The sequence below is a fragment of the Tyto alba genome, unplaced genomic scaffold (assembly GCF_018691265.1).
Source record: "Tyto alba isolate M040663 unplaced genomic scaffold, T.alba_DEE_v4.0 Super-Scaffold_40, whole genome shotgun sequence".
Taxonomy (NCBI): Eukaryota; Metazoa; Chordata; class Aves; order Strigiformes; family Tytonidae; genus Tyto; species Tyto alba.
Window position 1 is genome coordinate 50945297 of NW_024881316.1, and position 26222 is coordinate 50971518.

General features: G+C 73.4%; 5 protein-coding genes across 7 annotated transcripts; 2 read left to right on the forward strand and 3 right to left on the reverse strand.

Moving 5' to 3' along the window:
* The first annotated feature begins 489 nt into the window (after window positions 1–489).
* Window positions 490–7447, forward strand: EMILIN1 (elastin microfibril interfacer 1). The gene is made up of 8 exons (XM_042803196.1): window positions 490–777; window positions 2580–2705; window positions 3271–3479; window positions 3685–5367; window positions 5814–5921; window positions 6053–6070; window positions 6639–6773; window positions 6886–7447. Exons 1-8 carry the CDS (start codon window positions 605–607, stop codon window positions 7215–7217), a joined length of 2784 nt encoding a protein of 927 aa, XP_042659130.1. The 5' UTR covers window positions 490–604; the 3' UTR covers window positions 7218–7447.
* A 97-nt stretch (window positions 7448–7544) lies between these two features.
* Window positions 7545–15502, reverse strand: LOC116959621 (cGMP-dependent protein kinase 2-like). Of its 2 annotated transcripts, XM_042803204.1 has the most exons (20): window positions 15474–15502; window positions 14247–14451; window positions 13970–14136; window positions 12999–13112; window positions 12809–12914; window positions 12038–12101; window positions 11776–11853; window positions 11584–11672; window positions 11434–11499; window positions 11301–11348; window positions 10940–10984; window positions 10367–10505; window positions 9893–10023; window positions 9721–9810; window positions 8771–8912; window positions 8526–8689; window positions 8305–8421; window positions 7971–8033; window positions 7784–7859; window positions 7545–7692 (listed from the first exon to the last, which is right to left on the reverse strand). In XM_042803204.1, the coding sequence occupies exons 2-20, from the start codon at window positions 14426–14428 to the stop codon at window positions 7606–7608; spliced, it is 1968 nt and encodes a 655-aa protein (XP_042659138.1). In that variant the 5' UTR covers window positions 14429–14451; window positions 15474–15502; the 3' UTR covers window positions 7545–7605. The 2 variants fall into 2 exon arrangements, with proteins under 2 accessions (XP_042659138.1, XP_042659139.1); XM_042803205.1 differs by lacking the exon at window positions 15474–15502 and having other exon boundaries at window positions 8526–8668; window positions 14247–14715.
* Window positions 15503–15577: 75 nt separating this feature from the next.
* KHK (ketohexokinase) lies at window positions 15578–18948 on the forward strand. 2 transcript variants are annotated; one of them, XM_042803230.1, is made up of 8 exons: window positions 15578–15834; window positions 15992–16108; window positions 16395–16529; window positions 17087–17159; window positions 17255–17401; window positions 18298–18386; window positions 18486–18643; window positions 18725–18948. In XM_042803230.1, exons 1-8 carry the CDS (start codon window positions 15728–15730, stop codon window positions 18808–18810), a joined length of 912 nt encoding a protein of 303 aa, XP_042659164.1. In that variant the 5' UTR covers window positions 15578–15727; the 3' UTR covers window positions 18811–18948. The 2 variants fall into 2 exon arrangements, with proteins under 2 accessions (XP_042659164.1, XP_042659165.1); XM_042803231.1 differs by having other exon boundaries at window positions 17276–17401.
* A 174-nt stretch (window positions 18949–19122) lies between these two features.
* CGREF1 (cell growth regulator with EF-hand domain 1) lies at window positions 19123–21402 on the reverse strand. The gene is made up of 6 exons (XM_042803466.1): window positions 20950–21402; window positions 20379–20472; window positions 20063–20134; window positions 19768–19838; window positions 19554–19678; window positions 19123–19461 (listed from the first exon to the last, which is right to left on the reverse strand). Exons 2-6 carry the CDS (start codon window positions 20450–20452, stop codon window positions 19123–19125), a joined length of 681 nt encoding a protein of 226 aa, XP_042659400.1. The 5' UTR covers window positions 20453–20472; window positions 20950–21402.
* Window positions 21403–21491: 89 nt separating this feature from the next.
* Window positions 21492–24676, reverse strand: PREB (prolactin regulatory element binding). The gene is made up of 9 exons (XM_042803228.1): window positions 24523–24676; window positions 24240–24423; window positions 23148–23359; window positions 22916–22996; window positions 22694–22818; window positions 22398–22571; window positions 22233–22305; window positions 21990–22149; window positions 21492–21877 (listed from the first exon to the last, which is right to left on the reverse strand). The coding sequence occupies exons 1-9, from the start codon at window positions 24655–24657 to the stop codon at window positions 21783–21785; spliced, it is 1239 nt and encodes a 412-aa protein (XP_042659162.1). The 5' UTR covers window positions 24658–24676; the 3' UTR covers window positions 21492–21782.
* Between the last annotated feature and the right edge of the window lie 1546 nt (window positions 24677–26222).

Genomic DNA, 26222 nt, shown 5'->3' on the forward strand with positions numbered 1-26222 from the left:
GTGCTGGGGTGGCCCCGCCGGGCGAGCAGCCGGTGCCCGGGGTGGCCCCGCCGGGCGAGCAGCCGGGGCCGTGCGTTTCGGCCGCCGGTCGGGGCCGCGGCCGGGGGTGCCGGGGCCCGTGGCCGTAGCACCGGCCGCGCTGCCGCCTGCGGCCCTGGCCCCCGGCCCGGCCTCTCTGGCTTCCCCCGTCCCTCCTTCCCGTCCCCGCCGGCGGCCCGGCCCTAACGAGAAGCAGATGTGCGGGCGGCGGGGGCGGGGGCCGCGGTGCCCGGCTGAGGCCGGGGCGCGCCGGGGGCTGCCGGGGCCGGGGAGGGGGGGGTCCGCGGCGGGCGGGAAGCGGGGGGGCCCCCGGGGACCCCGTCGACGGGCAGCGCCGGGGAGGCTCTGGCGACGAGGGGTTGGCCGAGGCGCGGCCGAGGGGAGGGCAGAGCCGCATCGCCGCGCCGAGCCGAGCCGTGCCGAGCCGCGCAGAGCCGGGAGGGACGCGAGCCGCGACGGGACGCGCCATGCGCTCCTGAGCTGGGCCGTGCCGAGCCGTGCCGTGCCGTGCCCGCCGAGCCGTGCCGTGCCGAGCCGTGCCGTGCCGTGCCGTGCCGTGCCCAGCATGGCACCCTGGCTCTGGCCGTGCCTCCTGGCCGCCCAGGCCCTGGCCGCCAACTTCCCCCCCAGGTACAGCCTCTACACCGGGGGGGCCGCCGCGCTCGGCCCCGTCCAGGCCACGGCCCCCCACGGCCCCACCGCAGCCCACGGCGCTGCCCGGGCTGCCAACCGGCACAGGTAGGAGCCGTGACCGTGCCGTGACGGGTGGGGTGGGAACCAGGGTGCAGCCGCCCGCCCCGACGTCGTGGGGGACACCCCCCCCCCCCCCCAAGGACCGGCCGGGCACCGGCACGTGCCGCAACCGGTCCCGACGCCGGTGGGTGCCGGGGGGCTGCCCCCCCCAACCCCTCGCTCGCCCGCCGTCCCGTGGAGGGTGCACGTGGAGGGGGGTGGGGGGCACGTGGGGCAGGGCACCGGGGGGGCGAGACCCCGGGGTGGGTGCCGGCAGCCGCGCGTGCCGGGGGGTCCCCGGGGCTGATCCCGCCGCAGCATCCACCCGCCCGGCACGGGGGCACCCGCTCACCGTCCCCCCGTCCCTGCCCCACGGCACCCCCGGGGGTCGGGCGGTGTGGGGCTGGCGTGGGTTGGGGGTCACGTTCTCACCGCGGCCACATCAGCGCCGCGGCAGCGTGGACGTGCGGGGTGGAGCTGCACCGGCACGGCCGCGGCTGGCGCCGGCCCCACGGCCGGCCCCGCGGCAGCCCCACGGCGGGGCCTGGCCGCAGGTGTGGGGCTGCCTGCAAATGGGGGGGGGGAACGGGACACGTGGGTCAGGCACTCTCAGCCCCACGGCGGGGCAGGGACGCGGCTGAAGCGCTTCTCTGCGGCTTTGGGGGGCACAGCGGGCTCTCCCCACACTTTGGGGGTTGCAGCGACCCTTCCCTGTGGCTGGGGGGTTGCGGTGGCCCCATCCTGTGCTCGGGGCGGGGGGGGGGGGCACAGGGGGGCTGCCCCGGTGCCCTGTGATTTCAGGAGGGCTCCTGTCCTGCCCCGTCCCATATCCCCATCCTACCCCTGTGATACGGACATCCCCGGTCCCGCGCGGTGGGACCCCAGGGCGGCCCGGGGGGGTCCCAGGATCCCCCGAGTGGGGGGGCTGAGAGGGGGGCTGGGGGGCCGGGAAGGGAAGGGAAGGGAAGAGGAAGGGAAGGGGGGAGGCAAGGGGGGGCCGTCGGTCGGCACAGGAATTCCCGGCGGCCCCCGGGGAGGAGCTGGAATCCAGCCGGGGCCTGACGGGAACCAGCCGCGGCACCGCGGGCCCCCACCGCAGCCCCACTCCCAGCGCGGGGGGCCGGGGGGCCCGGGAGGCTGCTCCCAATGGGGCTGCAAGGGGGGGCTGCTCTGTGTGGGGCTGGGGGTGCTGGCTATGGGGCTCAGCTCCGGGCTCTGGGCTCACACCATATAAGGCTGCGCCGCTGTCCCTGCAGCCTGTGGGGCTGGGAGGGGGTCCCGCGCTGTGGGGCTGGGTTGGGGTCCCACACCGTGGGGCTGGGGTCCATCCCCAGTGTGGGCGAGGGGGGGGAGCGGTGCCCTGACAGGGATGTTGCTCTGGCTCAGGGTGGGGGTTGACCCCCAGCTGCAGACGCCTGGTTGGGGGGCACAGTGGCCACGGGGCGGCGAAGACCCCGCAGTCAGTGGCTGCCCCATGGGGCACTAATGGGGCAGCCCGTGGGGCAGCGTGGGCCTGCACAGTGTGGCGTGGCGGGGTGCCTGGCACCCCGAACCCTGCCCGGCCACCCCGAACCCCACAGGCAGAGCCCCCCGTCCCCGCCGGGGTCTGGCAAAGCGCTCCGGCACGGCACAGGATCCGGCCCATTAACCCCGCGGCACTGGGCCGTGACGGTGCTACCGGTGGGGCCGGCAGGGCGAGCACTGGGGCGTGCTGGGGGGGGGGGGGGGGGGGGGGCTGCTGGGATGGGGAAGGGGGGGTGGGGGACGCTGGGTGGGTGTCGGGTGGGCGCCCTGACCCCTTCCCGCAGGAACTGGTGCGCCTACGTGGTGACGCGCAGCGTGAGCTGCGTGGTGGAGGACGGCGTCGAGAGCTTCGTGAAGCCGGATTACCAACCCTGCGGCTGGGGGCAGCTCCAGTGCCCCCGCGTCCTGGCGTGAGTGGGGCCGGAGGGGGGGGGCAGGCCGGGGGGGGGAGCAGAGCCGGGTCTGGCTACGGCCGCGCCGCCGGTGTTTATCCACCCCGGGGTTGTGTTTACTTTTTCGCAAGAGCCGGGCGGCCTCCAGCGGTGCTGGCGGGGTGACCGGCCCCCCCCTGCCCCGCTGGCAGCTCCCCCCCCCCCCCCCGCTGTGAGGCAGATGCTGGGACACCCCCCTCGCCCAGCACGCCCCACACCCAGGGCAGGTCTCGGCAGTGGGGCCGGCACTGTGGGGTGATGCCGGCAGTGGGGTCGCACAGAGGCAGCCCCCCCTCTTCTTCCCCGGTCACCAGCAATGAGCAAGAGGGGCGCGGGCGAGGTGGGGGGGGCCGGGGCCAGGCCACAGCTTACAGTTGTTTTTTTGTGTGTGTGTCCCCCCGCCTCACCACATTCTCAGAGCGGGGAGCCGAACGCGGGGTGGTGCAGGGAGGGCACCCCCACACCTGGCACCCCCCTCCTTGCGCCGCCCGGCCGGGGGGTCCCGTCTGTGTCCCCCCCCCCCAAACCGCTGCTCTGCCTGCAGGTACCGCAGCTTCCTGCGGCCCCGGTACAAGGTGGCCCAGCGCACGGTGTCGGAGCTGGCCTGGCGCTGCTGCCAGGGGTACTCGGGCGACGACTGCACCGAGGGGCCGGCACCGGTGCCCCCCCAGCCCACCGGCCGCCCCCGGCCCCGGCCCGGCCGCCCCACGCTCTCTGGCTTCGGCAACCCCCTCAGCGGCCTGGGGGGCGAAGGTAGGGACGGCAGCGGGCGGACGGGGGGCGGAGAAGTGGGGGGGCGGGGGGGGTGTTTTGCGGAATTGCACCGACGTGGCGGCCGCGGTGCTGAGGATGCGGCACGGCGGCAGGCGGCGGGGATGCGGAGAAGTTGGGGGGGGGGGGGGGTATGGTTTTGGGGAACCGTGGCGGCCGCGGTGCTGAGGATGCGGCGCGGCGGCAGGCGGCGGGGATGCGGAGAAGGTGCGGCGGCTGGAGGAGCAAGTGCGGCGGCTGAGCGAGCAAGTGGAGGAGCTGCGGGCCGGGCAGGAGCCGGCGGGGCGGCCGGCGGCCGGTAGCCCCGAGGGCGAGCAGCCGGCCGACGCGGCCGCCCCGGCCGAGGTGCGGGAGGTGCTGAGCCACGTCCAGCGGCGGCTGGAGGAGCTGGAGAACCGGCTGCACCGGCACGAGAGCGGCCGGGAGGGCCCGGCGGCGGCGGCGGCATCGCCGGTGTCGGACGCGGGGCTGCGCGAGCTGGAGCGGCGGCTGCAGGAGACCTGCGCGGCCTGCGCGGCCGGCACCGAGGGGCTGCGGCGGCAGGCGGCCGAGGACCGGGAGAGGATGCGGGCGCTGGAGAAGCTGGTGGGCTCGGTGGACCAGCGCAACCGGGAGGCGGTGGAGACGGTGCAGCGGCGCATCAGCAGCCTCAGCAGCCGCCTGGCCCCGGCGCCCGATGATCTCCACCGGCGCCTGGCCGAGCTGGAGCGGCGGCTGGAGGGGCTGCCCGCGGCGGCGGCGGGGCCGGCGGGGCAAGGGCCGGTGCTGGCCCGGCGGCTGGCGGAGCTGGAGGGCCGGCTGAACGCCTCGCGGGCCGGCCCCTGGCCCCCCGAGGCGGAGGGGCGGCAGGGCGGGCTGCCGGCACACCTGGCCAACCTGAGCCGGGTGGTGGAAGGGCTGGCGGCGAGCGGGGCGCAGCGCGGCGCACGCCTGGCCGAGCTGGAGGGGCTGCTGGCCCGCTGCGGCCGGCCCTGCCCGGCCCCCCCAGAACCGACGGCAGGCAGCCGGGACGAGCAGCGCGACCCCTTCCTCCGGCAGCTGGAGCGGCGGCTGCAGGACACCGAGGAGCAGCTCCGGGCGCTGGGGGCCGGCGGGGACGGACTGGCCGGGTCCCTGCGGGGGCTGCGGGAGCTGCTGGGGGCGCAGGGGGAGGCGCTGGGGGGGCTGGCGGGGCGGCTGGGGCGGCTGGAGGCGGGGGGGGCTCTGGCAGAGGAGCTGGCGCAGCTCCGCAACCGGACGGGGCGGCTGGAGGCTGAGCTGAGCGGCGGCCCCTGCGCCCCGGAGCCGTCGCCAGAGCCGGAGCCGCCGCTCGAGGGGTTCGGCGTTTTCGGGGGCACCTCGCCCTCGGAGCTGCGGGGGCTGCGGGGCGAGCTGGCGTGGGCGCTGCTCGCCCTGGGCGGGCTGAACGCCACGGTGCAGGGGCTGCAGGACGCCCTGGACCAGCAAGACGCCCGTCAGCGCCAACTGGGCGCCATCACCGACCGCATCGTGGCCGAGCTGGACCAAGCGGCGGCGGCGGCGGCGGCGCGGCAAGCCGAGAGCGAGGAGCGGCTGGAGGGGCTGGCGCGGGAGCTGGCGCGGGCCGGCGGCTGCCCAGCCGGCCTGGAGCCGCGGTTGGCCAAACTGGAGGGTGTCTGCGAGCAACTGGAGGCCGTGGCGGGCGGGCTGCGGGGCGTCCGCGAGGGTCTGGGCCGGCACGTGGCGGGGCTGTGGGACGCGGTGCGGGAGCTGAACGGCACCGCCGGCGCCCGCGCTGCCGCCGTGGAGAAAGCGCTGCAGGCCCAGCTCCCGCGCCGGCTCGGCGCCCTCAACGCCAGCCTGCAGCACCTGCGCGGCGAGCTGCTCCGCCTGAGCCAGAGGGACCCCGCCGGTGCGCGGGGGGCAGGGGGGGCGCGGGGCCGTGGGGGGGTGGGGACGTGGGGATGCAAGCCGTAGGGCTCGTGGCGTGGGGGTGTGAGGTTCGAGGTGTGGGGTGTGGGAATACAAGGTGTGGGGATGTGGGGGCCCGTGGCGTGGGGATGCAAACCGTGGGGATGTGGGGGTTCAAGGCGTGGGGGGTGGGGACGTGGGGGTGGAAGCCGTGGGAGGGGTCACGGTGCGGGGCTTTGGGGTGTGGGGGTGCAAGCTGTGGGGATGTGGGGTTTCAAGGTGTGGGGTGTGGGGACATGGGGATGCAAGCCATGGGGGCTCATGGTGTGGGGGTGTGGGCGTGCAAGGCGGGGGGGTGGGGGGCTCAAGGCGTGAGGCTTTGGGGTGAGGGGAAGGGGCTGTGGGGCCAGAGCAGCTCCAACCCCCCCCCCCCCCCCCTCCCTCCAGGCCCCCCCGGCCCCCCTGGCCCTGCTGGCCCCATGGGTGAGATGGGGCCCCCCGGCCCTTCTGGGCCCCCTGGCAAGGATGGAGAACAAGGTCCCATGGGTCCCCCCGGTAAGGAGCAGCCCCCCCGCCCCACACCCAGTCCCCTGCAGTGGGGCAGCAGTGGTGTGGCCAGACCCCGTGCCCCGGGGGGGTCCTGCCCCACACACGCCCTGCAGCCCCCTCCTCCCCTTCCCTCCCAGGGCTGCCAGGAGAGAGAGGTAGGGCTGGGGGGCTGGGGGGGGCGTGGGGGGGCTGGGTCTTGGGGTGTGAGATGGGGGGCTGGGGAGGGCTGGTTCTTGGGGTGTGAGTTGGGGGGGGTGTGGGGGTCTGGTTCTTGGGGTGTGAGTTGGGGGGGGTGTGGGGGGCTGGTTCTTGGGGTGTGAGCTGGGGGGCTGGGGAGGGTGTGGGGGGGCTGGTTCTTGGGGTGTGAGCGGGGGGGGGGGGCTGGTTTTTGGGGTATGAGCTGGGGGCTCTGGGGTTTAGGGGGGGGCAGCCTGGGGAGGTTGGTCCTTGGGGTGTGAGCTGGGGGTTTTGGGCGGGGGGGGGGGGGAGGCCTGTGGGGTTTGCAATGGCAGCTGGGGGGGGCGGGGGGGGGGGTGTCACTGGGCGGGGCAGCCCGGGGTGATGGGCAGGGCTGGGAGTGGGGGGACAAGGTCAAAGTGGAAAGGGGGGGGGTGCGGCCTCAGACATGTCGGAGGGGCCGGTTTGGGGCTGGGGGGGGTGTTTTGGCGGTGGGGGGGGGGGGGGGTGCCGGGCCGGGGCGCCCCATCCTGACGCGGCGCCCAGGCGAGGTGGGGGAGCCGGGCTCCGTGCCCCGCGTCGCCTTCTCGGCCGCCCTGAGCACCCAGCGCGCCGAGCCGGGCACCGTCCCCTTCGACCAGGTCCTGCTCAACGACGGCGGCGCCTACGACCCCGAGACGGGTGAGCGCCCGCGGGGCCGGCGGCCGCGCGTGGGGCTGGGGCGGGGTCCCGCTGGGTGAGGGGAGGGTCCCCCGGGGGTGCCGGCGCCCTGACAGCCGCCCGCCCGCCGCAGGCACCTTCACCGCGCCGGTGAGCGGGCGGTACCTGGTGAGCGCGGTGCTGACGGGGCACCGAGGGGAGAAGCTGGAGGCGGTGCTGTCCCGCTCCAACCAGGGCATCGCCCGCCTGGACTCGGGTGGGTTCCAGCCCGAGGGGCTGGAGAAGGAGCCGGTGGCCGCGCTGCAGCCCAGCCCCGGCGCGCTCGGGGTCTTCAGCCTCCTGCTGCCGCTGGCGGCCGGCGAGACCCTCTGCGTGGACCTGGTTTCGGGGCGCCTGGCCCACGCCCCCGACGAGCCCCTCACCGTCTTCAGCGGGGCTCTGCTCTACGACGCCGAGGAGCCCTAAACCCACCGAACCGCCCCACACCCCACCCCCTCCCCCTTCCAAACCCACCCACCCCGACACGGCCAGGGGCGCAGCCGGGACCCCACACACACACACACACACCCGCTCCGTTATTTATCAGCACCCCTCACTCCCCTGCCGCCACACGCCCCACACCGCCCGCCCCAACCCCCCACACCGCCCCCGGCCCCCCCCCACCCCAAAATAAAGATGCGGCACCGGGTTTTGTACCCACGGCTCCCACCACTTATTGCGGTGCGGCAGCCCCCGCCCCAGGAGCAGGAGGCCACGGGGACCCCCCCTCTCTCCTCGGCACCGCCCTGGCTCAGGGGTGCGGTGGGGAGGGGGCTCAGCTGACCCGGAGTGGGGGGGGGCGGTCCCGCTGCTGTCAGAAATCCTCATCCCACCCCGAGAACTCGTCCTCTGCTGGCGTCCAGTCCACTGAGAAACGCTTGAAGTTGATGTAGGGGGGTCCCTGGGTTGGAGGGGGGGAATGGGGTGAGATTCAGCCCCTCCTGCCCACCCCCCCCCCCAGCAGCACCCACCTCAGCCCCCCCCTCACCCACCTCCTTGATGAGGCGCAGGGTGGGTGCTTCCAGCTGCCGCAGCGAGAGCTTCCGCCACTTCAGGGCCCCGAACCACCTTGGGGGGGGGGGTTGGGGGTTTCAGGAGGGACTGGGGGGTGGGGGGGGTCTCACACACAGACACACACACCCCCAAAAAAAAACACCACCCCACCCCTCCCACACTCACCTGTGCTTCTTGATGCCGCGGATGCCGCTGGCCGTGTTCCCCAGGCGTTGCCCTGGACGGCGCCTGTGGGTGTTGGGGGGGGGGGGCAGGGGCTGGGGCACCCCCATACACCTGAGGCGAACCCCCACCCCCCTGCACACCAGGGTGCACCGATGTACCCAGAGAGCACACACACCCCCACACCCCCCCGGTGCACGCTGGGGTGTAACGATGCACCAAGGGTACCCCCACGCACAAAGGGGTGCAGCGATGCACCCCAAAGTGCCTCGACCCTGCCTGGGGCACCCCACTGCACCCCCCACCCCCCGTGTGCCCCCCCCCGCCGCCCCAGCACCTGCAGAGCTTGGCGATGAGGGAGCAGGCGGCCTCGCTGAGGAAGGCGGGGAAGGAGAAGACGCCGTCCAGGATGCGGCTGTAGATCTGCTGGGGGTCGGCGCTGTGGAAGGGGGGCCTGGGGGGGGGCGTGCGGGCAGGTGGGGCCTCACCGCAGCATTTGGGGAGGGGGGGTGCTGAGCCAGCCTCGGGGGGACAGGGTGGATGTGGGGTCACACTCACCTGCCCACCAGCAGCTCGAAGGTGAGGATGCCCAGCATCCAGAAGTCGACGGCGAAGTCATGGCCCTCCTGGCGCAGCATCTCGGGCGCCAGGTACTGGGGGGTCCCGCAGAAGGAGTAGGTCTTCTCCCCCCTCCCCAGCTCCTTGGCAAAGCCAAAATCAACCTGTGGGCAGCAGCGGTGCCGTCAGCCAACACAGCCCCCCCCCCCGCCAAGGCGGGACGGCCGCGACACCCGTCCCCGTACCAGCTTGACGTAGCCGTGCCGGTCCAGCATGAGGTTCTCGGGCTTCAGGTCGCGGTAGACGATGCCGCGGCCGTGCAGGTACTCGAGGCCCTCGACCACGCAGGCACAGCAGAACACGGCCAGCGGCTCCTCGAAGCAGCGCCTGCACGGCGGGGACCGGCGGGTGTGTGGCACGGCATGGCATGAAATGGCATGGCACAGTACAGCATGGCGTGGCACAGCACAGAATGCACGGCATGGCACGGCACGGCACAGCATGGCACGGCACAGCATGGCACGGCATTGCGTGGTACAGCACACCATGGCATGGCATGGCACAGTGCGGCACAGCGCAGAATCACATGGCACAGTGCAGCATGGCATGGCATGGCACAGAGGGGCATGGCACAGCACAGCACAGTGTGGCACAGCACGGCACAGTGTGGCACAGCACAGCATGGCACAGCACGGCACAGTGTGGCACAGCACGGCATGGCACAGCACAGCATGGCACAGTGTGGCACAGCACGGCATGGCACAGCACGGCACAGTGTAGCATGGCATGGCATGGCACAGCACAGCATGGCACAGCACGGCACAGTGTGGCACAGCACGGCACAGTGTGGCACAGCACGGCACAGTGTAGCATCGCATGGCACGGCACAGCACAGCATGACACAACACTGCACGGCATGGCACAGCAGAGCCTGGCATGGCATGGCACGGCACAGCATGGCACAGCACAGAGTGGCGTGGCATGGCACAGCACAATACGGCATGACACGGCACAGCATGGCACAGAGTGCCATGGCATGGCATAGTGTAGCCTGGCACAGCCTGGCATGGCATGGCATGGCACAGCATGACACGGCACAGTGTGCCATGGCATGGTACAGAGTGGCATGGCACATCATTGCATGGCACGGCACGGCACGGCGTGTCCCAGCCCCCCGCTCGCCCCGGCTCCGTACACCTCGCGCAGTTTGGTCCACAGCTCGCCGCCCTGGCAGAACTCCAGCAGCAGGTAGACGTACTGCCCGTCCCGGAAAGTGCCGAAAAACCTGCCGGCGGAGGGGCACCGGCGGGACCTTGGCACGGCCCGCGGCCCCCCCGCTGCCCCCCCAGCGCCCCCCCAGCTCTCACCCCACCAGGAAGGGGCTGCGGCTGCCCGCCAGCACCCGCCGCTCCGTGCGCACGTGCTCCTGCTGCTGCGTCCGCACCACCCAGTCCTTGCGGATCCGCTTCAGCGCGAAGAGGCGCTCCCGGCACCGCACCTGGGCGTGGGCGGCCGTGGGTGCTGGGACGGGCACCGGGACGGGAGCCGGGGTGGGTGTGAGGATGGGTGCTGGGACGGGCACTGGGGTGGGCACTGGGATGGGCACTGGGATAGGGACCGGTATGGGAGCCAGAATGGGCACTGGGATGGGTGCTGGGACGGGCATTGGGGTGGGTGCTGGGACGGGCACTGGGGTGGGCACTGGGGTGGGTGCTGGGATGGGCACTGGGGTGGGCACTGGGATAGGGACCGGTATGGGAGCCAGAATGGGCACTGGGACGGGCACTGGGATGGGCTGGGGGGGGGGTGTGTACTGGGGGGGGCCAGGCTCCAGCGCTCACCAGCTCGACCCTGCCAAAGCCGCCGGTGCCCAGGACGACGCGCTGGCCCTGCCGCTGCCCCTCCTCGTAGCACACGGCCGCCAGCTCCTCCAGCCGCACCGGCACCGGGGGCTGCCGCAGCCTCGGGGACCCCCAACCCCTGCGGGTGCCCACCGCGGCCCTGCAGCCCCCGCACCAGCACCCCGGGGCTGCCGACCCCTGGCCCTGCCATGACCCCCCCGCTGCTCCCTGGGGACACCTCCAGGTCCCACTGTGGGGACACCCCCCCCTCCCCCCAGCACCAGGCTCTGGGGACCCCGGTGCCATCAGGATGGGCCAAGGGGGTGCTGCAGCACCCCGAGTGACCCCAGCCGCACCCCGGGGGACCCCCGGCGCTGGGCTGGGCTTTGGCTGACACACTGCTGTGTGTGCCCCCCCCCCCCCCCCCCCCCATTGCCCACCCACTGTCTGCACCCTGAGCGCAGGGAGCCCCAGCCCAGGGCAGGGGGGCTGTGGCTCTGTCCCCATCCCATCCCCGTCCCCATCCCCACCCCACCCCACGTCATCCCCACCCCATCCCCACCCCACACTGACCGCTCGGGATCCTCCAGGGCCGGTGCTTCTGTCTCAGACGTGTTTCTGGGGTGGGAAGGAGCCAAGGGGGTGGGGGGCAGTGGAGCCAGCCCCCACTCAGCCCCAGGCACCCACACAGCCCCTTCCCCACCGACCTGGAGCCCCCCAACCCCCCCCAGGATCCCAGACCCGTGTGTGGGACCATCGCCCCAGATGTCCCAGCACCCATCGCCCCAGTTCCCCCCAGGCCATGGCCCCCCCTCCCCACTCCCCCCAGTCAGCAGGACCCGAGCTGTCAGCCCGATCTGGGTCCCTCCCGTGCTGGGGGTCTCGCCTGGGGTCCCCCAAAGGTTTGGGGGTGACTGGTGCCGGGGACACTCACGGCTCCAAGGGCTGTGGGGGGCAGAAGGGGCTGATCTCAAGGAAGTCTCTGTGGGGCAGAGGAAGGGTCAGTGCAGCGGGGGGGGGGTCTGGCAGGGACAGGGTCGGGGACACACCCACACGGGGACACCCACTCTTTGGTCAGGGTGACGCAGGTGACGTGTCCCTGGGCCTGGCACGACGCCGTCCGGCGACTGTTCCTGCGGAGAGGTGGGGGGTCACGGGGTAGTGAGGGGGGGAAAGGAGAGACCCTGGGGGGCAGCGGGGGGGGCGCGGGCACCTACTGCAGCAGGGAGAGCTCCCCGAAGTGCTCGCCGGCACCCAGGACGCGGATCAGCTTCTCCTGCCCGTCCACCCGCCGGCTCACCCGCACCTGCAGCGCCGGGACGGGGGCACGGGCTGAGCGGGACGGGGCGGGTCGTGGAGCTGGGGGGGGGGTGTGTGTCCCCCCCGCTGCTGCGGAGCCTCGCACCCACCTCTCCCTTCAGGATGATGTAGAAGTTCTCCCCCTCGTCTCCTTCGTGGATAATGACGTGGCCGGGCGCGAAGGTGCACTGCGGGGAGCGTGGGGGTGGGCAGGGGAGCAGGCAGCCCCCGCACCCCCCCAGCCAGTCCCAGACCCCCCATCCCAGGCACGTCCCGGTAGCCCCGTGCCGCACCCCCACCCCCGGCTGCAGCCCCCCAGGGCCGTGCCCTGCACCCCCGCGGCGGGGGTTCCCGTCTCGGGCACCCACCCACCTCCTCCATGGCGTCCAGCAGCTTCCAGAGGTGGGTGTCGGAGAGGTCCCGCAGCCAGTGCACCCTGCGGGCGGGGGGGGCTGGGTGTCCTGCCCGCTCCCTGCCTGCACTGCCTGCTCCCTGCCTGCACTGCCTGCCCCCTGCCTGCCCCCTGCCTGCACTGCCTGCTCCCTGCCTGCACTGCCTGCTCCCTGCCTGCTCCCTGCCTGCACTGCCTGCTCCCTGCCTGCACCCTGACTGCTCCCTGCCTGCACTGCCTGCCCCCTGCCTGCACTGCCTGCTCCCTGCCTGCACCACCTGCTCCCTGCCTGCTCCCTGCCTGCCCCCTGCCTGCACTGCCTGCTCCCTGCCTGCACCCTGCCTGCTCCCTGCCTGCACCCTGCCTGCACCCTGCCCGCACCCTGCCCGCTCCCCGGAGCCCAGCAGAGGCAGCCGTCAGGGCAGGGCTGGGGAAGGGGATGGAGGGAGACGAGGCTGGGGAGGAGCCAGGGCTGGGAACAGGGATGGGATGGGAAGAGATTGGGAATGGGCTGGGACGGGGGATCAGGCAGGAACAGGATGGGATGGGGTGGGATGGGGATGGGGAGGGAACAGGGATTTGGATGAGCTGGGAATGGGGCTGGGAACGATGACGACAAGTCTGGGACTGCGAGGGGACTCTGCCGGCGAGGGCAGCCCCCTTCCCCCACCCCCCGGGGCGCGGGCCAGGGGAGGGGCCGGGGGGGCGGTGGGTGCTGCGGGGCAGAGCCGTGGGTGCCCGGCCCCACTCACGCTCGCAGGGAGCTCAGCATCTCGGCCCGTCTCCGCTTGGCGTTGCTGGTGGCGATGGCGCGGTACCGGTGCCTGTCGATGGCCCAGAGCCGCACGGGGCTCAGCGCTGCGGCACAGGGGGGTCACGGGGGTCACGGGGGTCACGGGGGGCACGGGGGGCACGGGGGGGGCCGGGGGGGCTTGCCCTTACCCTGCACGGTGGCCGTGCGCTTGCAGTTGTAGAGAATGGCCAGCTCCCCGAAAACGTCCCCCGGCCCCAGCGTGCGGAGCTGCCGGCCCCGCTGCGTCACGCGGAGCTGCCCCTCTGCAGCGCGACACGGCCCACGCGGGCGTCACGCACACGCGTGCACACACACGGGACTGCCCCGCGACCCACACAGATGCGCACACACGCACGCGCACACCGGGGACTGCCCTGCAATGTGCAGACACGTACGTACACGTGCACGTGCACACACAGAGACACACACAGGACTGCCCCGCGACACGCATGCATGCTCGTGCACACACGCGCACACGCACGTGCACACAGGACTGCCCCGCGACGCACACAGATGCACGTGCACACTCCCATGCACACACAGAGGACTGCCTTGCAGATGTGCACACATGCTCTCACACACACACGTGCACAGACGGGACTGCCCCGCAACGCACACGCATGGACGTGCAGACACAGGCACCCGCAGGACGGCCGTGCAATGCACACAGGTGCACACACACACGCACACACGGGACTGCCCTGCAATGCACACAGGTGCACACGCACACGTGGGACTGCCCTGAGATGCGCACAGGTGCACACGCACACGCACACACGGGACTGCCCTGCAATGCGCACAGGTGCACACGCACACGCACACGCAGGACTGCCCTGCAACACGCACAGGTGCACACGCACACGCGGGACTGCCCTGCAATGCGCACAGGTGCACACGCACACACACACACGGGATGGCTGTGCAATGCGCACAGGTGCACACGCACACACACACGGGACTGCCCTGCAATGCACACAGGTGCACACGCACACGCGGGATGGCCGTGCAACACGCACAGGTGCACGCGCACCCACACCCACGTGTGCACACGCATGACGGACCCGGCATCCCCCCTCCCCCCACCCCCCCGCCCACACGCGTGCGGTCCCCACGCGCTGACCTGCCACGATGTACATGGCGGAGCCCTCGGCGCCCTCGGCCAGCACCGTGTCCCCCGTGGCGTGGCGCAGCGGGACCAGGCTCCGCGCCAGCGCCCCGGGGCAGCCCTGGCCCAGCCGCCGCAGCACCTCGCTGCGCCCCACGGCCTCCGCGATCAGCCCCAGGTCCCTGCGGGGAGGGGGGTGTGGGGACTCGGGGGACACGGGTGGGGCGCCATCGGAACATCGCCCCCCCCCCCGGCAAGAGGTCACACCCCACACCCACCCCCCCCCCGCTACCTGCGCGACGTGGGGCTGTTGGGGGCGCAGAGGGCGGCGTCACTGGCGAGGGGCTCGGGGACAATCGGGGGTGCCCGGCCGGGGGGGTCCTCGGGGGGGTCCTCGGGGGGGTCCCCCCACGCCACGCTCCGCAGGAAGCTCCTCTCCTCCCGCAGCCGCAGCTCCCGCAGCCGCTCGTCCATCCCCCACGCCGGCTCCCAGCACCCTGGGGGGGGACACGCACGCGAGTGGGGGGGGAAGCACGGCAGCGCTCCGGCACGGCCCCTCCACGCCCCGCCCCCCCCCCCTCCAAAGGGGGACTGCTCCCCGCGGCACGGCCCTGCAGCGGGGCAGGCGTGGGGCCTCCCACGGGTGACGTGTCCGGGCGCTCCCTGCCCGGTGCAAAGGTTGTGCCGCCGGCGCGGGGTGGGGGGGCGCGGAGGGGCCCCGGTGCAGCCCCCGGATCGGTGACCCGGCGCGGCCGAGCGGACACGCGTGGCCGTGGGTGCCGCGGCTCCCGGGGCGGGGGTGCTCGGCCCCGCCGCTTACCTGTGCGTGTCCCCGGTGCCGCGGCCGCGCCGCCCCCCCCCCGCCCACGCTGCTGCCGCGGCCCGTGACACATTAACCTGCCCCGCCCCCCCGCGCGGCGCACCCCGCCCCGCACCCACAGGTGCACCCACAGGTGCACCCACCCACACCCGCACCCACAGGTGCACCCACCCACACCTGCACCCGCACCCACAGGTGCACCCACAGGTGCACCCACCCACACCTGCACCTGCACCCACAGGTGCACCAGCACCCGCGTGCACACCCGCAACCACAGCTGCACGCGGGGTGCTTGTGCACGTGGGGTGTGTGTGTGTGTGTGTGTGCACGCGGGGTGTGTGTGTGTGTGTGGGCACGCGGGGGGTTGTGTGTGCACGCGGGGTGTGTGTGTGTGTGTGGGCACGCGGGGGGGTGTGTGTGTGTGTGCACGCGGGGGTGTGTGGATGTGTGTGTGCACGTGGGGTGGGTGTGGGTCTGTGCACGCGGGGGTGTGTGGATGTGTGTGCACGCGGGGAGGTGTGTGTGTGTGTGCACGCGGGGGGGTGTGTGTGTGTGCACGCGGGGGGTGTGTGTGTGTGCACGCGGGGGTGTGTGGATGTGTGTGTGTGCACGTGGGGGGTGTGTGTGTGCACGTGGGGTGGGTGTGTGTGTGCACGTGGGGTGGGTGTGGGTCTGTGCACGCGGGTGCCCACCGCTCACCCCCGCCGCGCGCGGGTGGGTGCGCGTGCAGACCCGCACGCCCCTCGTTCCGGCGGCCGCGCGCCTGCGCGCGGGGCGGGGCCGGACTCGCGGGGGCGTGTCCCCCCACGGCCACGCCCACCCCTCGTTCCCGCCCCCCCCGAGGGGAGTGGGGCGCGTCCGCCGCCTCCGATTGGCGGCGGCCGGGGGGGGCGGGGCGCGGCGGGGCGGGGCCGCGGGTGCCGGTGCCGGTACCGGGGCGCAGCGGGCTCGGCATGGCGGCGGAACGCGAGCGGGAGAAGCGGATCCTGTGCGTGGGGCTGGTGTGCCTGGACATCATCAGCGTGGTGGAGACCTACCCGGCCGAGGACTCGGACACCAGGTACCGCCGGGGCCGGGGGCTGCTCCCGCGGGGCCGTGCCGGTGCCCCCGGGGCCGTGCCGGTGCCCCCCGGAGCCGTGCCGGTGCTCCCCAGAGCCGTGCCGGTGCCCCCGGGGCCGTGCCGGTGCCCCCGGGACCCACCGCCCGCCGCTTTGCAGGTGTGTGTCACAGCGGTGGCAGCGCGGGGGGAACGCCTCCAACTCCTGCACGGTGCTGGCGCTGCTGGGAGCCCCCTGCGCCTTCATGGGCTCGCTGGCCCCCGGCCACGCCGCCGAGTGAGTGAGCTGCGGGGAACGGGAGGGTGTTTGGGGGGGGGGGGGGGGGGAGTGTCCCGGTGGTCGCCGCCCCAACGCTCCCGCCAGCAGCTTCGTCCTGCGCGACGGGGTGGACGTGGTGCCACGCGGTGCCACGCGGTGCCACGCGGTGCCGCCTGCCCGCCCTCCGCCAGCCTTGCACGCCAGCCGCCCCGCACTGTCGGTCACACCAGCAACCCCTCACCTGTGTGTGTGTGTGTGTGTGTGTGTGTGTGTGTGTGTCCCACTCCCTGTGTGTCCCCCCAAGTTTCATTGCCGCTGATTTCCGTCGCCGCGGCGTGGATGTGTCACACGTGGCCTGGCAGCCCCGCGGCGACGTGCCCTGCGCCTGCTGCGTCGTCAGCGCTGCCAGCGGCTCCCGGACCATCGTGCTCTACGACACGTAAGGGTGTCAGCCCCCATCATCGCCCAGCAGACCCCCCCCCCCCCCCGCCTTCACCGTGGCTGAGCCGGGCACCCAGAGCCACCCCCAGCATCCCGGGGGGGGGTCTCACAGTGCTCGGCCCGCTGCGGAGGGTCCACCGGTGCCTGCCAGAGGATTTGGGGTGGTCCCGTGCGCCAGAGTTGAGCAATTCCCCATAACCCCGCGCACCGTGATCGCTGCCAACAGTCCCTCCCCCAATCACACCCCCGTTGCACCAACACCCCCAACTGCCCGGTGCCTGGCACGACGCTGCCCCGGCCGTGCCGGTGCCGGTGCCGGTACCAGCAGGGCAAGGGGCCGTGGGGCACCGCCGAGCTCCGCGGCGCTGCCCTTTGGTCCATCTTCGGGTCCATCTCAGGGTCCAGCTGCGCCACCATTAATTAATAATTCACCCGGGCGGGGCCACCTCTGCCCCGGCGCTGCCCTTTGCCCCCGGCCGGTGCTGGGGCGAGGTGGGGGGGGTCACCTTGGGTCGCGCCCCCCCCCCCCCGCCCTGCCTGTCCCCCGCCCCGCAGGAACCTGCCCGACGTGACGGCCCACGACTTTGAGCGGGTCGACCTCTCCCAGTACAAGTGGATCCACTGGGAGGTGAGCCCGGGGCTGGCGCGGAGTGGGGGGGACGCCCCCCCGGGGAGGCGGGGGGGCCCCCCCCGGTGGCGGTGGCAGGCGGTGTGCGCCCGCAGGCCCGGAACGCGGCGGAGCAGGCGGCGATGATGCGGCGGGTGGAGCGGCACAACCGGGGCCGGGCGGCGGGGGAGCGGGTCCGCACGTCGGTGGAGCTGGAGAAACCGCGGGAGGAGCTGCTGCCGCTGATGGGCATGGGTCACGTGGTGCGGGGGCGGGGCCGCGGGGGGGCGGGGCCAGCGGCACCGGGAGGGGTCAGGGCATGGGGATGGGCGTGGCTGCGGGATGTGGGCGGGGTTATGTCAATGTAGGGGGCGTGGCTAGCAGCGCCGGGCGGAGTCAGGGGGTGGGGCTATGGGTCATGGGCAGGGGTCAAGGATGGGGCGGTGGGCGTGGCCTATGGGATATAGGCGGGGTTATGTCAATGGCGGGGCTAGCGGCACTGGGCGGAGCAAGGGTGTGGTGATGGGGCGGGGCTACGGGTCATGGGCGGGGTTATGTCAATGGCAGGTGGGGCATACATGCACAGGGCGGGGCTAATGGCACTGGGCAGGGTCAGGGTGTGGAGCTACGAGTCATGGGCGGAGTTATGGAAATGAGGAAGGCGGGGATACCGGCACAGGGCGGGTTAACGGTATCGGGCAGGGTCGTGGGTGGGGCAGTGGGCGGAGCCATGTCAATGGGGCGGGGAATGTGGGGCGAGGCTAAGGGTCATGGGCGGGGTCATGTTAATGGAGGGGGCGGGGAATGGGACTGGGGGCGTGACCATGGACGGTGTTAGGGAGATGCAGGGGGCGTGGCTATGAGCCATGGGTGTGGTCGCTGTTATGGGGGCGTGACCAACAGTTATGGGCGGGGTCAGGTCTGCCAATGGCTGGGGTCGGGGGCACGGCTATCTGCCATGGGCGGGGCCAGGGTGTTGGGAGGGGGGTGCACGGAAATTGGGGGTTCAGGTACGGGGCAGTCGGAGCCTTGGAGGGGGGTGCGGGGATGGGGGGGGTGTCACTCGAGGGTTCAAGGGGTGCAGGTGTGGAATTGGGGGGGGGGGGGGGGGGGGGGTCTCTGGGGGCGCTGCCCCCACATCCCAGCCCCTCTCCCCCAGGTGTTCATCAGCAAGGACGTGGCGCGGCACTTCGGGTACCGGTCAGCCCCCGAGGCGCTGCAGGGGCTGCGCGGCCGCGTGCAGCCGGGGTACGGGGCGGGGGGCTGCGGGTTGGGAAAGGTGGGGTGGGGGGCATGGCCATGCCCCGTGCCCACCCCCCGCACCCCCATATCCCCCCCCCCCCCCAGGGCCACACTGATCTGCGCCTGGGCTGAGGAAGGGGCTGACGCCGTGGGGCCAGACGGGGAGCTGGTGCACTCGGACGCCTTCCCCCCCGAGACCCTCGTGGACACGCTGGGGGCCGGGGACACCTTCAACGCCGCTGTCATCTTCGCACTCTCGGCAGGTGGGCACGGCCACAGCCACGGCCACGGCCACGGCCACGGTCACGGCCACGGCTCAGCCCCACGAGGTGCCCCTTCCCCAGGGAAGACCCTGCAGGACGCCATCACCTTCGGCTGCCGCATCGCCGGCAGAAAATGCGGGATCCAGGGCTTCGATGGCATCGTCTGAGATGGGCACCCCGCGTCCCAAGACCCCCACCCCCGGGGCACCCAGCACCCCCCACCCCGCTGCCAATAAAGCCTCCGTGCCCCCCACCCCGGGCTGGGCCCGGCGCCCCTCCGCGGCTGGGGGCTGCACTGAACCCCAGTCATGGCGAGCGCTTTTATTTCTCCATCCTGCTGCATTTTAGAGGGGTGACCGTGCCCCCCCCAAGGATGGGGGGGGGACACAGGGGGACCCCTCCCAACACACACAGACTCAGGAGCAGCCCCACAGCCGCTGTGGGGCTGGCACAGCGCTGACCACAGCTCCTCCCCCCACCTACCCCTCCCCAGGGTCCTCCCAAACTGGGGCTGCCACCCCCTCGGGTGCTCCAGCTTCAGGGGCTTCCTCAGCCTCCATGGCTCCAGCAGCTGGGGCTTCACCCTGGGGGGCTGCCTGTCCTGGACCACTCACCATCATGTCCCCGCCAGGCACCTCCGTGTCCCCCCTGGGCATCTCTGCGTCCCCCCCTGCCCGCGGCTCCCCAGGTTGCTGCAGGAGGGGCGGCCCCGGGGGTCCCCGGTCCCGCTCAGGCGAGAGCAGCAGCTCGGGGGGGTCGAGCAGCCCATCCCCGCTCCGGTCCTGCCTCTCCAGGGCTCTGTCCACCAGCACGGCAACCTGCAGGGACGGGGTGGGGATGGGGTGAGGGCCCGGGGTGTAGGGGGGGGGGGCATCTGTAGGGTGCAAGGGGCCGACCCCGTGGGACTTACCACATCGGGGTCCGGCTGCCCCCCGTCCCGCTGCGCCAGCACCGTGCCCAGCAGCTGCAGCAGCTCCAGCCCGTCCAGGCGCCCGCTCCGGTCGTGGTCGTGCAGCGCGAAGAGGTAGAGCAGGGCTGTGTGGCACAGGGCGCCGTGGGGCTGGGGGGGGTCCCTGTCCCTATTGGACCCCCAGTGACCCCCCTACACCGCTGTGCGACCTTACCCTGCTCCCGTGTCATGGTCTCCGCGTCCCGCTCCGGCGGCTCCAGGCTCCTCACCGCGCTCTGCAGCAGCCTGGGGGCCGTGGGGCTGGGGGTGGGCATGCCCCACCCCTGTCCCACAACCTGCCCCACAGCCTGCCCCACAGCCGCTCCACCCCATAGCTGTCCCCAGGACCACGGTGCCCCACACTCAGCTGGGCACTGCCTGTGCTACTCCCCCCTCCCCCCCATGCACAGCCCCCCACCCAGAGGTGCAGGGCCCGGTGCTGTGGGGCTCGCCGTGGGGCAGGGACTCACGGCAGTGCGATCAGCTCCAGGCTCAGTGGGTCGGGATCAGGATGTGACCCCGCGGCTGTAGGATCCTCAGGCCTGGCAGGAGTGGGGGGAGGGTGGGGTTATCCAGGATGGGGGGACAGATGGGGGGGGGCTGACAGCCGCACACGGTGTCCCCCCCACCCACAGACACCTCCCCCCGCGTGTCCCGTCTGCATCCCAGCCACGCCCATGCACCCCACCCGTTCCCACGCACCCCCCATCCCCGTGCACTCATCTGTGTCTGCGTTCACCCATACCCATGTCCACCCCCCCCCCAATCCATCCCCCCCCCCCATACCTGTGCCCCCCAGCCTTGGGGGCTGCCCACGCCGCGGGGACCAGCAGCAGCAGGGCCACCAGTGGGTTCCTCATCCCGCGAGCTCGGGCTGCAGCTGGGTGGGAACAGGTGGGTGGGCGCCCCCGGCTCGGGGGACCGTGCCCGGGAGCGGGGGGGGCCCCTCGGGAATCCGGCGTTTGGGGAGGGGCAGGAGGGCGTTTGCGCAAGGGGCTTCCACACCCACGGTCACGCCGCCGGCTTCTGCGCCCCCCCACGGCAGCTCCCCCGGGACCCCCCCCCTCCACAGGCGGGGCCGGGAGCTCCGGGAGCGTCAAAGGGCTCCAGCGCGGCGGGGACACGCTGGCACCGCGCGGGGGGGGGGGGGGGGGTGGGGCGGGGCGCGCGGCACGCGTGGGGACGCTGCACGGGTCGCTGCGCACGCGGGGCACACGCAGTGCACACGCGGTGCACATGCTTCTCACAGTGCGGAGTGCACGCACGTTGCACGCGTACACGCGCACGCAGCGTCCCGCGCTGATGCACGCGCGGGGCACACACGGTGCCCACCCCCACACCCCCCCAACCCACTCACACTCGGTCCCGGTCTCGCCGCTCGCCGCCGCCCGCCCCGGGCCACGTAGCTGACACGTCCCCCCACCACGCACCGGCACCGGCCGGGACCCGCCCCGCACACCGGCTCCTCCCCCGCCCCGGGGGAGGTGAGTGGGGGTGTGTGTGGGGGTGTGGGGGGGGTCAGCCCCCACCCGCGACGCCCCCGGGAGGTGTGGGGGGCCGCCGGCTGCGTTCCGCCGGCAGCGCAGGGGTTAACCGGCACCCTGCGCCCGTCTCAAAGATGGCCGCCGGCCCGACCCGTGCCCGCTCAGGGGTGGGGCCGTGGCGGGCGGAGCCACACGGGGAGGCGTGGCCAGAAGAGGGAGGGGCAAGTCCAGGGGGGCGCGCTCTCCGCCCGGGGGGGCGTGGCCTCCACAAAGGGGGCGTGGCCTCCACACCGGGACGGCGGGTGACACCTCAAGCCCCCCTCTTTCCCGAGGGGGGACGGGGAGGGGGCTGTGAGGGGCACAGCGTGGGCCCGGGGGGGGGTGTCCCCCCCCACAGCACAGACAGGACGAGCACTGCCTTCGCACCCCAGTTTTAATGGCAGCAGTAGGGCGAAAGGCTGGTGCGAACCCCCCCCAAAACCCCCTCCCCAAAACACACTCCCCCCCCACCCGGGGCCAGCTCCATGCCAATACCAGCACAGTCCTGCTGGGCTGGGGTCCCGCGCGGCCCCCGAGCCCCTTGCCCGCTCCCCAAATGCCAGCGGGTCCGGGGCTGGTCCCTCATCTGCTTCACAGTCTGCTTGGGGGGGCGGGAGTGCAGGGGGGGGGGGGGGATCTATCCTGGCGCTGAGCGGGGTGGGGGGTCTCAGAGGAACCCCGGGAAGGTGAGCTGCAGCAGCAGGATGGCAGCCACGATGAGCCCGGCGCAGAGCAGCAGCAGCAGCCAGACGGGGAGGGAGCCTGGGAAAGGGAGGGGTGTGAGGAGGGGTGTGAGGAGGGGGAGCCCCCCCCCCCCCCAACACACACACACCCCCCGGGTAACCCCCCTCCCCACCCGCTCCCCGGCACCTACGGCGGGTGGGGAGGAGGTGCAGCTTGCAGCGGCTGTCGACGGCGACGCTGAGCAGGGCGGCCTCGTTCCCCGCCAGCAGCTCGCGCCCGCGCCGGCTCTCGGGGAGGAAGGCCACGTCCGTCACCACGATGCCGTGCGCCTCCTTCACGTAGTACAGCCTCTGCGGGGTGCGGGGGGGGGCTGAGGCAGCCTGGCCGCGGGGAGGAGGGGGTGTGGGTGTCCAATCCCCCCCCCTCAGCTCACCTGCAGCGAGAAGGCGATGTGGATGGCGACGGAGCCCGTCACTGTGCCCAGCCCCAGGAAAGTGCCTGAATCACTGCGAGGGTGGGGGTGGAAAACACACACAGAATGAGCAGGGGGTGGTGTGACCCCCCCCCCAGCCCCGCGCTCACCCGGTTCCCTCAGTACCTGATGGAGAGGCAGGAGACCACCTCGCTGCCGCAGGGCCGGGTCAGCAGCGGCAGGAAGGTTTTCCCGTCCCACTTGGTCAGGTAGCAGGGGGGGGGCCGGCGCTCCCGCTTGTGGGGCACCTGCACCGTGTAGAGCCGCAGCGCCCCGGCGCTGTCCTCCACGGCCCCGAACCTGCCGCGGGGAAGCACGGGGTGCTGAACCAGCGCGCAGAGCTTATGGGGGGGGGGACGTGGCAGGGGCTGGGGGGAAGCGCAGCCCCCTAGCAGGGGGGTTCCCAGCCCCCCTGCTCTCACCGGCAGGCCTGGTAGCGGTAAGCCTTGTCGGGGATGCCGGGCAGGTTCTCGTTCCAGTGCAACCCCGTCACCAGTTGGTCCCGCTGCCACACGCAGCACTGGAAGTCCCGTCCCGCCGTCACCACCTGCGCAGAGGGAGCACGGGCGTCCCTGGGCGGCTCCCCCCCACCCCAGGGACGGGGGGAGTGGCTGGGGAGCCCCCACCCACCCCCCGACTCTCACCTTGTTGTCAGGGCCCAGCGCAATGTCTTCAATCTCCCCGTCATGGGCTTTGAACTCCAGCGTCTTCTTCATGCTGGGGAACTGCGAGGGCAGAGCGGGCATCGGAGGTGTGCCCGGCGGGCCAGCGCTCCCCGAGGGGGGGCCAAAGCGCTGGGAAAGCGCAGCGTAACGGAACCGCTGGGGCCTGGCGTGCCAGCCCCCCCGGCCTCATCTCCCCCCCCCCGGCACCCACCTCCCAGAGGCGGAGGAAGCCGTCGGCGCCGCCGGTGACGAGCAGCGAGCCGTCGTCGTTGAAGCGGACGGCCTTCTGCAGGGCGTCGGGGCTGAAATCGGTGCGGACGCTGCGCAGGCTCTCCACCGTCACCTCGCTCGCCTGGCTCCCCCCGGCCCCCTGCCCCGCCGCGCTGGGGCCCCTCCGCTTCCGCAGCCCCTTCTCCGCACCGCCTGCGAGGAGAAGGGGGGGGGGGACACACTGGGCACGGAGCCCCCCGACACAGCTCCCCGCGGCCGGATAGCAGGGTCCTGCACCCCCAAAGCACCCCGGAGCCCACGGCGGGTGCTGTCGCACAACCCCCGGGGGGGGGGGTGGGGTGATGCGTGTGTGTGTGGGGGTGTGTGGGGGTGTCTCACCGTTACGCGTGGCGGGGTGATGCGTGTGTGTGTGGGGGGGTGTCTCACCGTCACACGTGGTGGGGTGATGCGTGGGGGGGGGTGTCTCACCGTCACGCGTGGCGGGGTGATGCGTGTGTGTGTGTGTGGGGGGGTGTCTCACTGCCACGCGTGGCGGGGTGATGCGTGTGTGTGTGTGTGTGTGGGGTGTCTCACCGTCACGCGTGGCGGGGTGATGCGTGTGTGTGTGTGGGGGTGTCTCACCGTCACGCGTGGCGGGGTGATGCGTGTGTGTGTGGGGGGTGTCTCACCGTCACGCGTGGCGGGGTGATGCGTGTGTGTGTGTGGGGGCGGGGGTGTCTCACCGTCACGCGTGGCAGGGTGATGCATGTGTGTGTGTGTGGGGGGGTGTCTCACTGCCACGCGTGGCGGGGTGATGTGTGTGGGGGGGGGCGTGTCTCACCGTCACGCGTGGCGGGGTGATGCGTGTGTGTGTGTGGGGGGGTGTCTCACCGTCACGCGTGGCGGGGTGATGCGTGGTGGTGGGGGGGGGTAGTGTCTCACCGTCACGCGTGGCGGGGTGATGCGTGTGTGTGTGTGTGGGGGGGTGTCTCACCGTCACACGTGGCAGGGTGATGCGTGTGTGTGTGGGGGGGTGTCTCACCGTCACGCGTGGCGGGGTGATGCGTGGTGGTGTGGGGGGGTAGTGTCTCACCGTCACGCGTGGCGGTGGCGGGGGGCCGCAGGGTGAAGCGGAGGATGTGGCAGCTGGCGTCCTGCCCCGCGGCGATGATGTCCCCGGCCAGCGCCATGGTCATGGTGGCGCGGGTCTCCGTGTCGTGGGAGTGGAGCAGCGAGGCGCTCAGCTGCCCCCCGACCTGCTCCAGCTGCAGGAAGTGCTGCGGGACACGGGGGGGGGGGGGGGGCACAGCCTCAGCTCCCAGTGCGCCCAGCGCGGCGGGGACCTGCCCCCCGCCCCCCCGCGCCCCCCCACGCACCACGCCGTTGCGGATGCCGGTCTTGGCGGCGCCGCCGCCGCCCGCGGTGATGGCGAGGGGCCGCCGCGGGTGCAGCCGCACGGTGTACAGCGGGAACGGCGCCCGGTACAGCTCGGCCGGACGCCTCGGCGCCATGGCTGCGCCCCGTGCGTGCGTGCGTGCGTGCGTGCGTGCGTCACCGCGCAGGCCCCGCCCACGGCAACCCCGCCGCACAAGCACCGCCCAGCCATGCCGCTAAGCCCCGCCCCCAGCCCCGCTCCGCCGTTCCCAACCCCCCCAACCCCGTTATAGCCCCGCCCATTCCCCATAGCCCCGCCCATTCCCCCATAGCCCCGCCCAACAACCACGCCCCCGTAGCACCCTAACCCCGCCCCCCACCATTCATAGCCCCCGCCCCTAGCCCTGCCCCTCCACAGCGAGCTCCGCCCCACCATCATAACCCCGCCCCCTCCATCCGTAAACGCGCCTCCGTCATCCATAACCCCGCCCCACGGCCCCAAACCCCGCCCCCCACCATCCCTAGCCCCGCCCCCGCCGGTCACCCGTGGGCACGCTGCCCGTCCCGGCCCCCACGGCCGCGGGGGAACATCCCCGCGGCGCAGGAGGGGCCCGGCGCGGGGGTCCCGGGGTGCCCCCCTCAGCCCCCAGCCCCACCGTCCCCACTCTCAGAGCCCCACGGCGTGGCAGGGGGCCGTGTGGGTCCCCGTGGGGGTGTGTGGGTCCCCCTCCCCATCCCAGCTTTGAGCTGGCAGTGCCCCTCCCTCACCGGCCTCCCCCGGCCCCTCGCGGGGGGGTCCACACCCCACGGGGAATGTGGGCGCGGGGGTGCCGCCGGCTCCATGCTGGAGCTGTGGGGACGGGCCGCCAGCTGCCTGCACCCCACGCAGCAGTGGGCTCCCACCTTACCGTGGGTGCCCGGGTGGAATCACGGCGTGACCCCCGCACCCCCGCGTGGGTCCCCTGCCCGGGCCGGGGGGAGGCTCCGGCTGGGACAGCCCGAATCCTCCCGCTCATCCCTCCGTGCCAAGGAGGGGGAGGCGAGACCGCGGCGTGGCGGGAGGGACGCAGCCGCGCTCCCCCCGGGGGCACCCCGAGCCCTTCGCGTGGGCTGAGGCGTGGGCAGGGGAGGGGGGGGGCTGCCGGAGGGGCCCGGCGTGGCTGAGAGCACGGGGGGGCGCGGAGCGGGGTACAGCAGCTCCCCGGTCACCTCTGGCTCCCGTGGCAGAAGGGGTGCCCGCAGCCCCCCGAAACCTGCCCGGCACAGGACCCCACGGCCCTCATCTGCCCGCCTCGGTGCCCTGGGGGCCCCCCGGCAGCAGCGCAGGTAAGGACCCCCCCCCCATGGACCCCACGCACGGGGTGGTAGCGGGGAGCCCCCCAGGGATACGCCTGCCACCCACTGCACCCCAAAGCCGGCTGGCACAAAAGGCCTTTTGGGTGGGGGCTGCCGTGGGGAGGGGGTGCAGGTCGCAGGCAAGGCTGAGATGGGGGGGGTGACGAGTGGGGTGCAGGTGGCCGGGTGGGACGCGGCCCCGTGGGCGCAGCTACGCCGTGGGTCTGGGTTCACCCGGCACAAGTGGACGGGCTCTGTCCCCCCTCGGGGTGCCCACCCCAACCCTCAGCCGGGGGGTGCCGGGAGCCCGTTGACACGCCCCCCCCCGCCATGCCCCCCCCCGCACCAAGCTCTCCAAGCGGGACAC